Source organism: Akebia trifoliata, chromosome 16 (genome assembly GCF_017979445.1).
Source record: "Akebia trifoliata isolate Shusen 1 chromosome 16, ASM1797944v1, whole genome shotgun sequence".
In the NCBI taxonomy this organism is placed as follows: Eukaryota; Viridiplantae; Streptophyta; class Magnoliopsida; order Ranunculales; family Lardizabalaceae; genus Akebia; species Akebia trifoliata.
In genome coordinates, this window is record NC_141390.1 from 26827318 (window position 1) to 26845491 (window position 18174).

General features: G+C 34.2%; 2 protein-coding genes across 2 annotated transcripts; both read right to left on the bottom strand.

Moving 5' to 3' along the window:
- Window positions 1-2353: 2353 nt before the first annotated feature.
- Window positions 2354-6120, bottom strand: LOC147383130 (stem-specific protein TSJT1-like). Its single transcript, XM_086429026.1, has 4 exons — window positions 5854-6120; window positions 3571-3811; window positions 2811-2931; window positions 2354-2705 (listed from the first exon to the last, which is right to left on the bottom strand). Exons 1-4 carry the CDS (start codon window positions 6051-6053, stop codon window positions 2521-2523), a joined length of 747 nt encoding a protein of 248 aa, XP_086285152.1. The 5' UTR covers window positions 6054-6120; the 3' UTR covers window positions 2354-2520.
- Window positions 6121-9801: 3681 nt separating this feature from the next.
- LOC147383131 (emp24/gp25L/p24 family/GOLD family protein) lies at window positions 9802-17951 on the bottom strand. The gene is made up of 4 exons (XM_086428228.1): window positions 17583-17951; window positions 11440-11626; window positions 11235-11342; window positions 9802-10138 (listed from the first exon to the last, which is right to left on the bottom strand). Exons 1-4 carry the CDS (start codon window positions 17799-17801, stop codon window positions 10005-10007), a joined length of 648 nt encoding a protein of 215 aa, XP_086284354.1. The 5' UTR covers window positions 17802-17951; the 3' UTR covers window positions 9802-10004.
- Between the last annotated feature and the right edge of the window lie 223 nt (window positions 17952-18174).

An 18174-nucleotide genomic window follows, 5' to 3' on the forward strand; every position in this document is an offset into this window, starting at 1 on the left:
CATTCACTTAGGAAACCTTAATTTATATATAAAAAAAATTCCATTGTTTTCATCTTCCCCAAAAATCTTACTTTATCATTCTTCTCTAATCAGTCGTCTTCAAACTATTCAACCTTTTTGATAACTTCAATGTATTTAAACTTGTCTTCAATCCAACGTTTGTCACATTGCCTCAACCCATTGGAGCAAAATCTAGTTTTTTTTTTTTTTACCCCAAATTCCATATATTTACACTTCAACAACAGTCCTCTCTTTCCTTGAGGTTTGAAGGTTGAAGTAGATACGATCTCAAAGTTGGACATGAGGGTTAAACGTTTTACTCAAAGGGGTTTAAGATGACTGGTTTTGTTTTAAGAAGGAGTTTTTGGCTGAAGATGAGGGTATTTGGGTCTTTTCATAGTAGCCTATTAAGAAGACTGAGGTCAAGGGAGGCATGTCACCAATTTCGAAACACTAGAGGGTATCTCTAATATTCACCAAAATGTAAGGGGCATATCCAAATCACCCGGAGTGAGTGCACAAGACACAGCGTTTCACACAGTGCACCGGAGGTGCTCACTGAGCCATATATACTTTTCACTCGTATCTCAAGGAAAATCATCTATAGTACCGTGCACACACCATATTAATGCAATATGAAACATTGTCACTTTAGCATTTCCCTAAAATTATACATAAAGTTTTAATGTAGGGGTTGATTAGTCGCACACCACTAAGTGGTTGGATGCACTCTTAACATTAATTTTTTTTAAAATCTCAATTCTAACGTACTAATTGCACTTCATTATAGTAACCTTATGATTTAGGGGCTTATTCATCTTCCCATGGTTTCTTCCATGGTCATGTTCTATTTTTCTTGTAATTGATTTTGCTTATATTCTCATTGGCACCAATTGAAGGAATTGGTTTTCTTTTCTAATCTCTATTTAGTTTTTGTTTAGAAATTAATAAAAGCCTATGATTTGATCTTATCTCTTGAAATTCGATGATCCCTGATCAACTTGAATTAAAATGTCTACATGAATTCCAACGATTTTGTTAAGCCTTACAATCGTTTTAAAATCGTCAAAACTTCCTTGTTTTATTAATCTGGATACATGATGATTACAAGAGATTTGTGATGTTTGAAAATAGATTAGACTATACTAAAATGATCGAACCAACAATTGTTAATGTGGGCATTGGTCATGTTTGAAGAAGAAGAATAAGAAGAAGGACTAGGAGGAGTGCAATATTTTCTTAAATTTTTTTTGGAGTGTAATTATCCAAATGGAGTGCAAAGGGGGGTTTTTAAGTGATGGAGTGCAATTGATAATGGGTGGTGTGCAACTAGTTAGTCCCTTAAATGTTGAAAGAGAAGTTTGGTGTGAACAACCCTCTACTCCCTTTGTGTGCATTTTTTCTTGATAAGTGAAAATTTTATAAATAGAAGAACGAGATGACCTTGAAGCCCATCAAAAGAGGAGATGTTGAAGAAAACACTTCTGAACTCTCTAAACATTTTACACCAATAAAACATAAAACCCATAACATTTATGATGATTTCTTGCGTAGAATCCTCCTTCCTTTCATGCATTTTTATATATGAATCTTTAGAGAAAAATAACAAAAAAATTCAATATTTTTTTAAAAAAATTTACTCTTAATTATTGTATTCTCATAATTTTTTTATATAGGCAAATGTTGGAAAACCTCCAACCTTCAACCTAGAATGAGAACTACCGATAAAAAAAACTTGAGATGCAACATAATTGAAGAGAACGAACAAGAAAGAAAGAAGTGAGAAAAATTCAACTACACAACACAAAGTTTGCATAAAAATCCTAAATCAAGAAAAGACTCATGGAGCCGGTGGCACCTTCTGATCTTTTTTATTACAGTTCATGAGTGAAAAGGTTTTTCTAATCTATCCTGTTCTGTTTATTTTTATGGAGTTCTAAGGACGATAGTTTTATGAAATCTTTCTTATAATTTTGATCTTTTCGTGTTCTTACTAAGTTGTATGGGCAGTAGTATTTTTGTATAAAAGATATGATTTTTTGCTTAAGAAAGCTTTCAGAATTGTATATTAGTTTGAAATCATTATAGGGGCAGAAGTATTTTTGTATAAAAAAATATGATTTTTTTGCTTAAGAAAGCTTTCGGAATTGTTCACCATTTCGATCGATGTTGTAGTACACGCAAATGCAACAAACCAAGGAAGCCGAGAATTCCAAACACAACAGATCTCACAGGGGAATTATAACTTACACCATCAATGTTCAAGTAGGGATGGAACTTCAAGTAACACTTGGTGTTGGAAAAAAGAAGTGTTCCATGCTATAATAAAACTTCACACATATGTCGCCATAAATTGAAGTTTAGAACGTCAAAATATGTTCTAATAACAAAGAGTTCATTACACATTAGAAAAGAAATATCATCCAGATGAGATTATGGAAGAAAGATAGATAAATACTTAATGCCAAATTATAGAAAACTCGTTTTTTGTTACAGCGGATGATGGATGAAGAGTTAAGATCAGTACTGCGAAGACCAGTTTGCGGCACTTCCAACTCTTGGCATGCTAGCTTCCTTCTTAGATTCATCAACCTTGTAAGTTGCACCACACACTTGGCCTGAACTGTCGATCCTCGGCATGGCCTTCAATTCATTCCTAGGATGCTGGAAACTCCGCAGGCCACCAGAGGTCGTGAAGAAGCACCCTGGCAAGGAAACAGCGGGCACAATGAGAGGACGAACAATAAACATATGTCTCTCATTTGCTACTGAACAATGTAGAATAGACATATTTGATTGTAGAATTATACCTTTTGGAAATGGTGCAAAAGATTTTCCACAACCCTTCTTAACAATCTCTACATCATCTGAGAGTATGAGGTGGTCTTCAGAATCGGTTCCCCAGAAGAAAGGAACACTCACATCGGCATCCTGAATTAAAGAAGAGTAAATTTAATCCCAATGCAGAATGTTGGGTTTGGGAATAATTCGAAAAAATAAAAAGCTTTGGAAAATATCGGTAGAACATTGGATAAATTAAAAAATAAAAATATTTTTTGTTAAATATAAAAATGTAAAAAAGAATATGTATTTCAAATAGATTCAGGATCCAGAAAGGTGTTCCTTTCCTTTAGCATAGGAATGGTGCGTACATGATGTGTTTTGGTAGGAGTTTAAGACACATTCAGCTCTTAACCAAACCGTTTTTCTATATGACACAGCCCAATGTATTTGTTCTCCAATTAACACATGCCACATATACGGGTATTTTGCTAAAGGAATGGAACACCATTCCTTAAATGCTAAAAATAAAAATAATCTGTGATTTTTTCAAAAAATCATCGATTAAAATCATAATTACTCATGATTTTTTGAAAAAATATGATTTAATCGACAACTATTAATATTGTGATTTAATCACAATTTTTTCAAAAAAATCACAGATTTTTGTCACTATATTGCAGACTACTACTATTTATCATTTATTTGCAAAGTTGTACTAATACTCCTTAGTAAAGGGAGTGATCATGAATCAAAGAATGACACTCTTGATTCAAGGGTTTTACTTACGGCAGCAATGAAAGTGGCTTTCGAAGAGCTGTCATACAGAATAAAAGCGAATTTCCCATTGAGATCTCTCACGACGTTGTCTGCTGGATAAGGCCCTCTGTCTCTCAAAGTGCGGTAAGCTTCTATAATAATGATGACTTCATTTGCAATCTTGTTCAATCCATATTGTTGCTTCAGGATAGCAATGTTTTCAATGTGCCCCTGGAACAAGCAGAATATGCCATCCACAACAGCGAACAATCTTGCAAAGAACGGGGGGACCATCAAAATTTTGATCATTATAAACAAAATAACAAAGAAAATGAAGGAAAGATTAGGATGACAAGCCAACTGGATCTGAGAAAAATTCGAGGTACAACATCAAATAAGGCGGCAGGGGAAGGGGGGGAGGGGACCATCAAAATTTTAATCATTAAAAACAAAACAACAACGAAAATGATGGAAAGATTAGGAAGACAAGCCAATTCAATATGATAATAGTTCAAGTTACAAGGAATAAGACATGGGGACTATTTGGATCACCTTTTCTACTCTGATAATAGGTATTTTATTGTAAGGGTGCAATTTGGTTCGTTTTGAGGTCAAATCGGAACGGAACCGAACCCAATTGCCATAGAACCAAACCAACCCGAACTAAGGTCGGTTCTATGGGTTGCCAATATCTTAAAAACCTAATTGAACCAACATATTTTTAATAAAAATAAATAAATATGAAATCTCATATAATGAGTCATTAATCTATCCATCAATAATAATAAAAAGTCAATAGTTTTTCCATCAATAAAAGAAAGTCATTAACACATCCATCCAAAAAAATGTCATTAATCTATCCATAAAAAAAGAAATCAATTTATCCATAAAAAATGTGTATAGTTTATTAAATAGATTAATAATATTTATTTATACTTTTATTAATATACGGATTCGGTTCTCGATTTGGTTTGGTTCAGTTCTATACAGGGCATGAACCAAGAACCGAACCAAATTGGTGGATTCTCTACTTTGTCAATCCAGAACCGAACTGAATTTCATTATAAACCAAACCAAACCAATCCAAAGCTCTCAGCTTGAACCTGAACCGGACCAAGTTGCACCCCTATTTTATTGTTGTTCTTCAACAAAAAGAATCCTTTTCTAGAAGCAAAAATGGTGATCCAAACAAGCCCTTATTATTATTTTTATAGATCATGTGGTAAATATTAAAAATCTCACAAAAAAATTTTACCCAAAAATTTCTTTATTACATAATTTACATTAAGGGTGAAAAACATTGAATTAGAATGACGTAATTAAGATCCATAACACCACATTTGACATAATTTCTATGACATCTATAAACTTGAGGCAACCCTTGATATGATGAACATGAAGATAAAACAAACAAGAAATTAATGAGATCTGGGAAGCAAAAGAAAGAAACACGGCCCAAAAAACCATCTGAGTAGAAATTGAAGAAAACAACCCAAAAATGTGTATAAAAAGACTATCTAACAAACTAGATTTGATATTTATGGTGAAATAATACTGATCAAACCAGATATTGATGAAATCTAAATAATGTAATATTCTCTTGAGCCTTGATCATGAATAAGAAAAAAAATTAAAATTCTCAAACATGGGATTTCTTATTTATCCCCAGAAGAAATTTTTTTTTGAATTTTTGGTTCCATCTTGGGTGTTTTGTAAACATCAATGACAGAGGAAAAAAAACGATCAAACCAGATTTGGTATAAAAAGACTATTTAACAAACAAGATTTGGTATTTATGGTGAAAAAATATTGATCAAAGCAGATATTAATGAAATCTAAATAATGTAATATTCTCTTGATCATGAATAAGAAAAAAAATTAAAATTTTCAAACATGGGATTTTTAATTTATCCCCAAAAGACTAAAAAAGTTTGAATTTTGTGTTTCATCTTGGTTGTTTTGTGGTCTATGAAGAACATTAATAAAAGAAAAAAGGAAAAAAAAAAAAAAAAAAACTGATCAAACAAGATTTGGTATTTACGGTGAAATCATATTTGATCAAACCAGATATCAATGAAATCTAAATAAATGTTAATTAAAACTTTCAAACATGGGATTTATTATTTATCCCCAAAAGAATAAAAAAATTTGAATTTTGGGTTCCATCTTGGGTGTTTTGTGGTCTATAAAGAACATTAATCACATAAGAGAGAAAAAAAAAAAAAAACCCAAGAACCCACAAATGATCTAGATCAGATAACCTTAATTAAAGAAACAAAATTCATGAAAATATAGATCTGGGTTTTGTTCTACCTTGGAAGGAGAGGGTTTTGTTTAATTGTGGAGTACGCCATTGAAACTGCAGGGCTGAGGTTAAAAGAAACAGAATCTGGATGAATAGAGGAGAAATGTTGGAGCAAGAATCCATTTTTCAAAGCAGAAATCGATTCTGAATGAGGGCATTTTAGGCCTTCTGGACTCTTAGCCACGGATTTGCCGAACACTGCAAGCATTTTGTCTCTTTTATCAGAAATTCTAACTTTCGAACGTTAGACTAATGGGAGTGAAAATTGAAGAAAATTAGACATTACAGAGAGATTATTTATGGTAGTTTCTCAAGTAGATATCGTGATAAATTACCAAACTACCCTTATTACCATTTTATGGATAAGTTAAAGATTGGACGGTTGTGATCATTCAACTTGTTGACTTTGACTGATTGTTGGTGTTGTGGAGTATTGTTCCACGCAAGATGCGTGTCACCAATCTAATCGAGAGATCGAGTAGGAGCAGCCACGTGCACCACATTGGTGGTAGGTAAAAAAGGGTGATTTAGACATAGGTCCCCACTTTTTGGTGAATATTTGAAAACAGTCCCTGTATTTTCAGACTGATGACATGCCCTCTTGACCTTAGTTGTTGTATGAGAGATTATTGTAAACTGACCGAAATACCCTAATCTTCTACCTTTGTAAAATTCCCTTGCTTTTAGTTTTTTTTTTCCTCTTAGAAAATCTTAATCTTTAAAATTTTTTAACAAAAAAAACCATTAGTTATTCTCCCCAATCTTCATCATCTTAGATCTCTACAAGAAATTATATTTAACCTATCATCATTGTTTTCAATCTATCGTTTTTCAACTTCGTTGTAATCTCTTGTAGAAAATCTTAGATATCCAAAATCAATTATTTTTCTATTTCTACAAAAATTCTATCTCATTTTAAAATTTTGTATGTGTAGGTAAAACATTTAGGTTGAAGATTAGGGTAAAAGATTTTATCAAAGAGATTGAAGATGATTGATTTTGTAAACAATAAACAATCCATCCTTGTAATTTTTCAAAATTCTTATTTTGTTATTGAGGTTTAAATGTTGAAGAACATTGGTTCAGAGTTAAGTATGTGTTTGGTAACACTTCTGAAGTTTGAATGGAGGTGTTTCACCTTCAAAATTTAAATTTCAAAAGTTTTATTTCTATTTTTTTCGTTTTAAATTTTAAACTTCAGAACTGAAATTCAGAAGTTTTCAATCAATGATGGAAGGCATTGGATGAAATTTCTTAAGTTTGATTTCTACTTTCCAAACATCAAATTTCAAAAGTATTACCAAACATAGCTTAAGACAAGGACATTTATGTCATGTATTTTACTCTCCAATAGCATACCTAGGTAAGGTGGATTGCCATCAATTTGAAAATCCAAGGGTATCACTAATATTAACCAAAGTATAGAGGGGCATATCCAAATTACCCAAAGAAAACCTGTGTAACAACGGTTGAGATGGAATTACAATACACAACTCCTAGAGATTAGTATGTTGTTTCAAAAAAATCAACTTTTCTTTAGGGAATAGCTTCCTCTTATCACTAATAGATTCCTCGATATAATAATATAATCTCTCAGGAGATATTTTTTTGATACTTTCCATACATAATGATATAATCTTCGGGAGATATTTTTTTTTGTAGATATTTTTCATATTTTATCTTCTTATCGTATGTCCTTAGGGCACATGTTAAAGTATAATAAATACACTTTAGAAATTGAATTTTGTATTGAAAATATCCTTTAAAAAAAATTCTTTTTACCAAAATATCCTCACATTCCAAATTCTAAAGTGTATTTATTGCACTTTAATGTGTGTCCTAAGGGCACTAGTTAACAAGATCCATTTTTTAATAAGTAGTATTTTATTGCAAAGTTTGGTAAGAAACCCAACCTTATCCATAGCATTGATGGTGAATGGTGAATGGTGATGGTAGATAAATAATAAATTAACTTAAATAAAGATTTAAAAGCGACGCGTTCTTCTGATCCTGTTTGACTTTTGCAACTCCGAGAATTTAATATTTTCTTTTTTATTAAAGTAAAGTAATAATTGGGTAGAATGACAAAGTGGCACGTGGAAGTGTATAGACACATGTAAAGAGGTGAAACACCGGACTATCCGAATATATGAGTCAGCCCCCACGTGGTAACATAGTTGTGTACAAAGTAAAAAAATTTGCACCATTTGAAAGGGCTTTCTTGTCATTTAAGTTAATGGGTTTTGTGGACACGTTAATACACTCTAAAAATTGAATTTCCCTTCAAAAATGCTCTCAAAATATCTGATAAAAAATATCAAGGTGAATTTAAGGGCACATGTTAAATTACATTAAGTACACCTTGAAATTAAGTATAATTTGAGCGTACTTTTGGTATAAATAAATAAAAAATTTATATTTTGAGAGTATTTTTTAAGGGAAATTCAATTTTATCATTTAAGAATTTGACGGTATTTTGATAAAAAAATATCTTTTTCAAGAGTATTTTTTTTAATGAAAAATACTGAAATAACACAAACGGAGACACAAAGATGATAAAAATGATGTGGTGGTACGCATATAATCGTAGATATTTTTTACTCGTATCTCGTAGAAAAGCATTTATAGTAATGCGCATGACAGCACGAGTTTTTGTCACTCTAGTGTCTGTCTTTGTGTCACCCCAGCACGACTCCTTTTTTATACAAAATCCAATTTTCAAAATGTATTTATCGCACTTTTACGTGTGAGCTCGTTAAAAGACTTATTATAAAAACACTGCCCAAACGAATGGTATTATCAGGGTTTCTTAGATTGGTCAATGTGAAGTCATTTGGGAATAAAAATGGCTGAAATGATGACGAACATGAACCTCTCAAAGGGTTACAGAGATGAAAGCAATCTAAATCCTCCATGTTAACTTCATATATTATGGGTGGCTATTTTGCACACACCAAGATGGGGTGCACTTAAAAGAAAAAATATATCTTAATCTTTCATTATTACTTATTGCACACACCACTCCTCTAGCAAACAAAAAATCCAAAACCCACATCTTCTTCATATTCATCTTTTTTTTGAATTTTGTGTAAGGTTGAATCAAGGAAATTAGATTTTAGGATTTTTTTTCTTCTTTTAAGTTATCTTGTCTCTTTAAAATTTATTTTACTTTTTGTTTTGCACTTAATCGTCAAGAAAGATGAATAAATCACTAGTAAAACTTCAAAACAACAATTTTAAATTAAAAAAACTTGAAGATCTTTTGATAAATTTTGTTAGATAATTCAGACCAAACTAATTTTAGAAAACTCGATAGATACCTACCAAATATTAACAAATAGATTCGATATATCATTCAAAAATTTCTCATGTGAATGACCTCAACTCGATTGAAAGTGTTAGAATAATAAAAACAAATAAGATCAAAACTTTAAACCCTTATTGAAACATTTTTAGATGCATAGAAGAAGAGAGAGAAAAGAATAAAAATCGTTCGGTATCCAATAGGTGTGTGCAATTAGAATTAGTAAAAAAAATCAGTGGCTTAAGTGTGTGCAAATGGTTACTTTAAAGTTAGGGTGGGCATCCCCGATACCCTTCCTTATCCACAAAAAAAAAAAAAAAAAAAAAAAAAACGTTAAGGTGGACGCCACTAGTGGGTACAATTCGCCATTTTGGTGTGAGCAAATAGACCAACCCATACTTTATTTATAAATAATAAAACCACCATATGCTTTTGTGAAGGTTTTTTTATTTTTATTTTTATGGGAAAGTTGGACTTGAACCCACGACCTCAAGATTGCTTTGCAATGTGTCAAACCAGTCTAAGCCCCAATGCTGTTCTCCCATGTGCTTTTATGAAGTTAAGAGCCAGAAGAAGACCAAAATTGATATAGCTTGTTACTAACAAAACAAATTTAACTGTAGATAAAACAGCTAAAAAAGACATGTTCAGCTTACCCAAATATTCCATAAATATCAAACCCGTTTATAAGATCTCAGAATATTGTTTCGCACTCTGATTCCAGGTTTATAACTTATAATAGCTACATTGAAAGGAAGAAATGAGTCAATTAACGCTGTCATTTGAAAATTCTAGAGCCTGATTCAATCACATAAAGCAATAAAAAGACAAGAACAGAAGATGGGTGTTTAAAATTCAGACTCTGTTGTATGCAACCGACTTGCTAAACAGGCGTCGTATGTACATTACTTGAAGCCCGCTTGCACAAGCCAGCACAACGTACTCCAAGATTGTGTAGAGCACTACACGCTTTTGTGTGCTTTCATTTGCTGCGGAAAAATAAAAATTAAATTAGCGAATAGACAATAATGAGCCATGTGAACTTCAAGCAATCAATTTTGGGAGAGAGTCTAACTGATCAAAACCTGAGGTAATGATACGGTGGCACATACATTGAGGTCAGGGCCAAAATCTTATTGACCTTATTTGGTATATGTGGCACACATATATTCCAAAAGTTGATAATTGTGACCAGCTGTTACGTGCCCAAGTGGTTAAGGACTTAAATTTGATGTGTTTGTGCAGGTCTAGGCTTTTTGGACTATTGGTTTACATTTTTTAACATTTGGTATCACGTCTCAATTTCAAGTCATGGAAAAGGCTAGAAGTGTCAATGGGTACCCATTTAACCAAAACTGAACCGGATCCAGAACCAAAAACCCCAGTTCTGGATCCTCTTTCACTAGAACCGATTAGAGCCAGGTCTAAAATGGAACCGAACCGATAGGAACCGGAATCGTTAGGTTCTATCCAATGGGTACCCGCAAATACCCGGAACCGATTTATTTTATCATTTCTTTCCATGTTCTAGATGACTTAAGGTATTTTTTTACTTTAAAATAAATGTATGTTATATAAATTTCTTCAATTTTTTATATAAATTATCCGATTGGAACTTAAAATGAATTACTCTTCTAAAATTTTATTATTTTTAACTAAGATAAATTAGTATTCTTGAAAAAAATCATTAATTTGTACATTTAGTATAACAAATAATAATTAAGTTAATAATTTTGTTGATAATATGTTAATTTTTTGAAAGGATTTTTTTTTTATAATGATTTGAAATACTTTTTTCTCATTCAATTCTCGAGAACCGGAACTGCCCATGATTTTTGGCGGTTCCGGTTCCAATTCCATTTATTTTGGAACCGGAACCGAACTAAATATAATGGTTATGGTTCTAAGTTCCTTAGGAACAAACCTATTGACACCCCTAAAAAGGCTTACCTGGGAAGGCTAGGGAAAAAAACACTGAGAAGTGTCTGAGGGCTCCGGGAAAAAAATCCTCAGGCTTTTAACATGTCAGTTCTACTATATATGACTATTCTGGACATCCAAAGAAAAAGAGAGAAATTAGCTTACTATGACGATGACGGGTATCCCGTGCTTTGAGATACTTTTGCTCTGCTGTAACAGATTCCAATGACTCTCTCAGTTCTGCGATCTTAACATTTATTGGGTCCAAATGTTCTGCAACAAAAATCCCACAGAAAAGTAAGTAAAAGAAACTAGAACATATGACATTTTATGGATACAAGCCTCAAGCATGATAGAGGTGTGAACTAACCATCTTTAGCAAGGTCATGCTCGTTGGGGATATGACCAACATGTATGTAGAAAGATACAGTCTCTGGTGTCGAATAAGGATTTTGGAAACAGAATTTGTACATTCCACTACGTGGAGCCTTGAACTCAAACTTATCCCCAGATGTTCCCTTCAAAGAGTTCACTATGTTACCGCTAGGAGACGTTACCTGCATGAAGCCCAAGGATAAGTTGACACCGTTGTAAAAAAAAATTCTGTTAATCTGTGTGGTATAATTATGAATATAGGATGCATAAATACACAACTATAAACATGTATAGTAGATCATGATCTGAAGTACACAATGATCAAGGAATTTTCAGCTCTGGATCCCCGAATCAACTGAGATGCAAGGCTGGAGCATTAGTTTTGTCTGTTTGCGGATCATATCATTAGGAGGTGATCCAAACGGTGAAAGATTTTATCCAAGGTTATTTGGATCAGCTGACGAAAAAATTGAGTTAAACAATAAACAATGATAAGTGAAAAGTGAGTTCCATAATTCATATATCATAGAACGAAGGTATGCAATTGGAGATCAATAACCCAAATAAAAAACTTCTCCATGATAAAGGACATGACACATGGAGTCAAGCTCAGATCAGAGAATTCAAATAAATGGGTCTGCTTAAAACATCACCCCAGCCACAAAAATCTTTTGAGCAAGCAACCTAGGATGTTATATAGGATAAGATAAAATCAAAGCCTAGGGTTTAGTCAAAGGGAAGCGTCAATAGTGCACATGATTAGGGTTATAACTGATAGGGTATTAGGGATAGAATGGATTAGGAAAATTACTCGCTTTTATGACCGTAACAGAGGATTGAGAATGTTGTTTTGAAACAGGGAAGTAAACCAGTAACTATGTCCCACACAGTTAAGATAGAATACCATGATTTTATATGAGATAATGGGAAACCCAAATGGGGTTCATTAGGGAAGTTGTTAATGGATGACAAATAGAAGGATGGCTGACAAGATAAGATGTAATGAATGAAAAAAAAAAGCATACCGTATGGCGAATCACATGGGACTTGGAAGATGATTTAAGAAGGCGAATGGATGTGCTATCTCCAATAGCGAAGGTGATCTAATAATGGTAATAAACAAAAACAAAGAGAAAACAAAAGTGAAAGTGGGCATTGCATTGGATTATTTTTCCTTTAGGATGGGTAAGCTAGACTTGAACCCATGACCTCAAAGTTGCAATGAAATATGGCAACCAATTGAGCAATGGGTCCAAGCCCAAGGAAGTTGGATTCTTACCACATAGTAGAGACTAGCGAAAGGATCCACGCCAACCTAACCCATTAGCTTAGCTAATCCTTTTCTCAACATTAAGGAAATAAAGTACATGACATGGTTCAAGGGATTAAAAATTGGGATCATCTGGGAAGAATTGATCCCATAAATTCTAGGATTTTCTACAAAGGATTAAGGCAGTGTTCAAAACAATGGTGTGAAGATGAAGTAGAATAGATTATAATCAATTTACTAAAGAGGTTGAAGGGCTTGAGGATGATAGGTTTTATGAAGAAAATTTATGATTTTGGTTAAAGGTTGAAAAAAGGGTATTTAGGTTATTTTTTATTAGTCTAGCAAAGAAAAGCAAGGTTGAAGGAGGCATGTCCAAAATTTCAAAACACAGGTGGGGGTAGGGAAAAAATAGGGGAAGAGGGGGGGGAGCTCAAACGGGATCTACCAAATAATCACCAAAATGTAGTGGGTGTCCAAATCAAGAAGCGGTGGAGGGGATACACCTGGCTCGGCCCTTAGATATAGAGAATAAAAATTATTAGGTTGTTTGAGTAAATCCGGGTCTCAAACGGGATCTACCAAATAATCACCAAAATGTAGTGGGTGTCCAAATCAAGAAGCGGTGGAGGGGATACACCTGGCTCGGCCCTTAGATATAGAGAATAAAAATTATTAGGTTGTTTGAGTAAATCCGGGTCTCAAATTATTATACTGTTTTAGATTTATTTCCAGGTTCAAGTAAAACCAGAAATGGAGTGTGTTGAAACAAAAGCATTGAAAACCAGTTTTTGGCCAAAGAAAACAATGAAATCAACCTAACAGGGTTGAGGATATCTAGGGTGCATATCAACCATAAGGTGATCTCTCCAAGGATGAATGGACAACCTTCTTGATTTTCCCAAAAGAAGAGAGGTTTGTTTCTGAAAAGAACAAGCTTGAGTGAAATAATTCAAACTCTAATGGTTGCGCTGTTAAGGGTGAATTCTGGTTGATTATCAATAGAAACTCAATGTCCCAGTGAATGATTTTTCCCCCCATAAAAATGGTTTTTGTCAGCGTGGGTTTCTGGGTAAGGCGACTCGATTGATCTGATCGATAATGAGTGTTTCGACCAATCTCTGTCTAAGCAGCAACCCCAAAGTTCTCCTAATCCTACTCAAAATAGAGATAAATAAAAACTTGATTAGATTTGATAAAACAGTGTTTTTTTCCCCCAAATTAAAAACCATATTGGGGTTGTTAACATGAATCCTAAACCTAGTTCAAATACTTTTCAAATAAAAGTCAGTAGTAGAAAGAAGCTAAGATGTCTCAAAATATTAATCATCAAACTTAACCAAACGCAAGTTATTAACTATTATGCACTGAAATAGCTGCTTCTATACATGGAAACTTTACTAAATAAATTCAGACTCAAATAAAAAACTTACAAAATAAATAAATAAACTTTCTAGAAGACTTCACCCTAATCCAGAAACCCATTTTGCACCAAGGCATGGTTAGAAAACCGACATCGTGACTTGCGCTAGAAATGGGCCACATGGCACAGCAGTGGGCTCTTTTGGGGGCTCTCGACCATTGCATTTCAGGTCCCTGACCTAGCTTTTTGGAGCTTTTATCACCAGTGTACTTATTAACACCATTGATGCTATTAATTTCATATAACCATAAAATCTCAATCAACTCACCCTTAAGAAATAAATGTTAGAGCTACTAGTTTCTGAAAGATGCCCTTGTCTTTGATTGCCTTTCCAAATCTTGCAGTTGGCATTAATAGATCTCACTTTATCTACATGCAGTTCCTCGATTGCTCACTATTATGCTCTATTATGCATGACTTCTTTTATCATCATCTTATAAAATTAGTCCTTAAGTCAGGCCAATACATAGCAATTAGATAGCTATACTTCTTCAAAATGGATGGCATAGCCATGCCGGACACTTCATTCATTTTTTTAAAGTGTGAATGTTGGGCCTGTGACCTGCATAACCCATGTTTCTATTGGAAATAATCTAGTTATTTTAGATTTAGGTTTTATTTATTTCTGATTTCTAAGGGCACTTTTGTCTTTTTACTTTTATACTAATATAAATTCCTGTCAAGCTCTCACATGGGGACATAATAATCATTCTTCTACAATTCTTCTTGGTATCAGAGCCTAGAGGATCTATCGTTTTTCTCTCCCTTGGTGTTTCTCGTTCGATTTTTGAGTCTCTTGGAGTTTTACCCTCGCCCTCCCTCTCTTCTCTCTTCTCTTCTCCTCTTTCTTTTTTTTGTTTGACGTAAATCACACAATGCGATAAGGAGTTCTTGTGCAAATAGTTCCCTTCGATAGGGTTGCAATGCTGTTGGGTTATCTTTTTCTTGTGCGATTAGGTCCATACTACTGGCTGGACAGTTCTACGATTAGGGACTTGTTGCTGGTCGATGTTGGCTGCCTCTGCGATAAGGACTGTGTTGTCAACAGCGATAAGGGGCTGTGTTGCTGGCTTCGACAGCAGGGTGTACGATTGCTGTTGGCTATTTTTTTTACTGTGGTAGTGTTTGTGGCTGCTGGCTGCAGTGTTGCTGTGATGCAACTGACTTGGCTGTTATGACTGGACTGCAATTGAGCTACAGGCTGCTGCGATAGTGTCTGTGTGCTGACTTGGTTGTTATGCCTAGGCTGTGATAGGGCTACAGATTGCTGCAACAGTGTGTGTGGCTGCTGGCTGCAGTTTTGCTATTTTTGTTGTTTGCAGACCTGCTGTTTGGACTGCTGTGGAGACCTGCGACAGCAGCAGGATTGCTGTTTGACTGTGTGGATTGTGAACTGCTTGCACTAAGTCTGTGGGATCTTGTGAGGGGTTGAGACAGCAGTAGGACTGCCTATGCGGGCTCGCGACACTGTGCAACAGGCTTGTGAGGGTTTGCAACAGCTATTGGACCTTGTGAAGATCTGCGATTGCAGTAGAACTGCTGTGGACTGCTTGTGATAGGTCTGTGGGACTTTGTGAAGGGTTGCGACAGCAGTAGACTGCTTGAGACAGACTTGCGAGACTTTGCAACTATAGTAGGAATTCCTATTCAGACTGCTAAGAGACCTGCGACAGCGTTATTACCCCTTTTACCTGGGGTTTCTTCCACCTTGGATTAATACTACGGGAGATCTCCCTTCAATCCAAAGTTTTATTGTTTATAGTCCGCTATGACGATAAATCACGAGACTAAGGATTTCAGCACAACTCTTGGGGCAAATTCCTTAGTCCAGCATATAACTAATGCCCTACTAGATAATTGGAATTTTCAGTCCTGGTCTCGGTCTATGCGACTTTATATGGGAAATAAAAGTAAATCTGGATAGCTTTTGGGAACCGTTACTAAACCACCTCTCACTGATCCCAAATTTGAACAATGGGAAATCGATAATTGCACTATTCTTGGATTTAATTCAATGGAGCAATGAATCTATACAATGTTCATGTATCATGAAACTGTTTCGTCCTTGTGGTTAGCCCTCACTCAGACATACGCTCACGCTAGGAATGACTCAAAGATTTATGAGCTTTATCGAAACAAAAGTACCCTTACAAATCAGAAATAAATAAAACCTAAATCTAAATAACAACTAGAGCTAACCAATAGTTTCGGTCATATTGAGGTAGCTGCAGCCAATCCTAATCCTTTTAGCATTATGCTCCTTAGTTTCTGCCTCATGAATTAGAACCAAGATCACGAAAGTGGTTGTTTTGGAGTATCTCACCCTTAAGTATATCCTAGCTAAATTCCACGCACACTCAATTTTGGTCCAGCTTGTGTTAAAAAGTTTAGATCCCAAATAATCCCACCATAGTACCAGTTTTACATTTAACCCCTCTATAGTTTTATCAACCGGAAAATGAGCCAATTACAATAATATGCACCAAGAGATCTTCTCTTGAGTATGAGCAATTTGTTCATTACTAATAAAAATAAATGATACAAGATCAAGGCCAACCTTCATTGTAAGACCTCCCTAACTAGGAAGCTAATCTACTTTTTCATATATGACTGCAAATTCTGAAGGTTAGCCAATGGATGTGGTTTCAATTGTACAAGTGAGACAATATTATGAAATGCCCCCAAAAAGCAGCATGAGTTCCAACAGCCACCCAAAATAAAAATAAAAATACACAGCTAATATCCATGCATCAAGAACAACACCCTTAGATTTACATGCACCAATGAGGTGAGATATCATTCGATAATGTCAAGGAAAATGAGAAAACCTTGTGTCTAAGAAAGAAAACAATTCACCACCACAAAGAGAGTAATGAGGAAATTAATACAGCTTAAGAGTTAAATGGGACCGAAACTTAATCTCCAGAGTAACTCAAGGTGTTGGTGTCCTAGAGAATAGAAAAAATCATTGGAAAATTAATTTTTTGTTTGGTCTTTATTTATTTATTTATTTTACAGTCATTTATTTCTTTGGATTCCCACGTTTCTTAACTGTTGTCTTCTTCTTAAAATTTTATGTTTCTTTCAGTTGTGGAGTAATTCCATAGTACCAAAATCCATGGGACATACCCACAAACTTCGAATTTAATACATCTACATCTACAAAAGAATGAATTTGAAATCATAGATATCGAAATAAGAACAATATTATTCGTCACTTATAATTCAGAACACTATGTCATGAGACAAAACCTCAAAATTCACAGAGAAACTCATTAATTTCATCCAAACCAACTAATAAATATAATCGTTCACACCAAAACCCTAACATACAACAAAAAACACAAATTCGAAGATTTAAACCCAGATAAATAACTAAAAATTCAAAATCCCTAATGAATCAACTCCTTAAAAATTCCATCAAAACATAATCAAATTTCAAAAATACCGTAAAATCGATGCCGGGATGATCCGAACTCCAGAAGATATCGTGATCAACAACAACGAAATTCCCCGAAACAGTGTCTCCTTCATAAAGAACATACTCATATACACACTCCACGTCGTTAACAGTAACAGAGAGAGCGGATAGATGACGAAGAAAGCTCAAGAGAAACCCTAAAAATATACAGATCCTCGCAGATCCGAACCTCTTTCTTCTCTCCATTTGACTTCTCGTTCGAATTCGATTTCCCTTCTGCAATTTCTTCTTCTAGGGTTTCAGAAGATCGAAAGCTTGGAGCGATTGTTTATAGAGAGCAACTAAGATTTTGTTTAAAAAATTGGAAACGAAGTCAGAGATTTTCTCTCTCTCAAATAAATTAGGAAAGGTTGAATTATAAATCTAACAGAGAGCTGCTATTGGCACCCCAACTTTTACTTATCACACACAAATTAATTAATGTTTTGAGAATAAGTAAAAGCTGGGGTGCCAATAAAACTCTTTTTTTTTTCCACTGAAATTTCTATTTTTTGGGTCTAGGATTTTACATGAACCTAATCATAATTGTGAACAACTACTAAAATTGTTTGAACGAGTG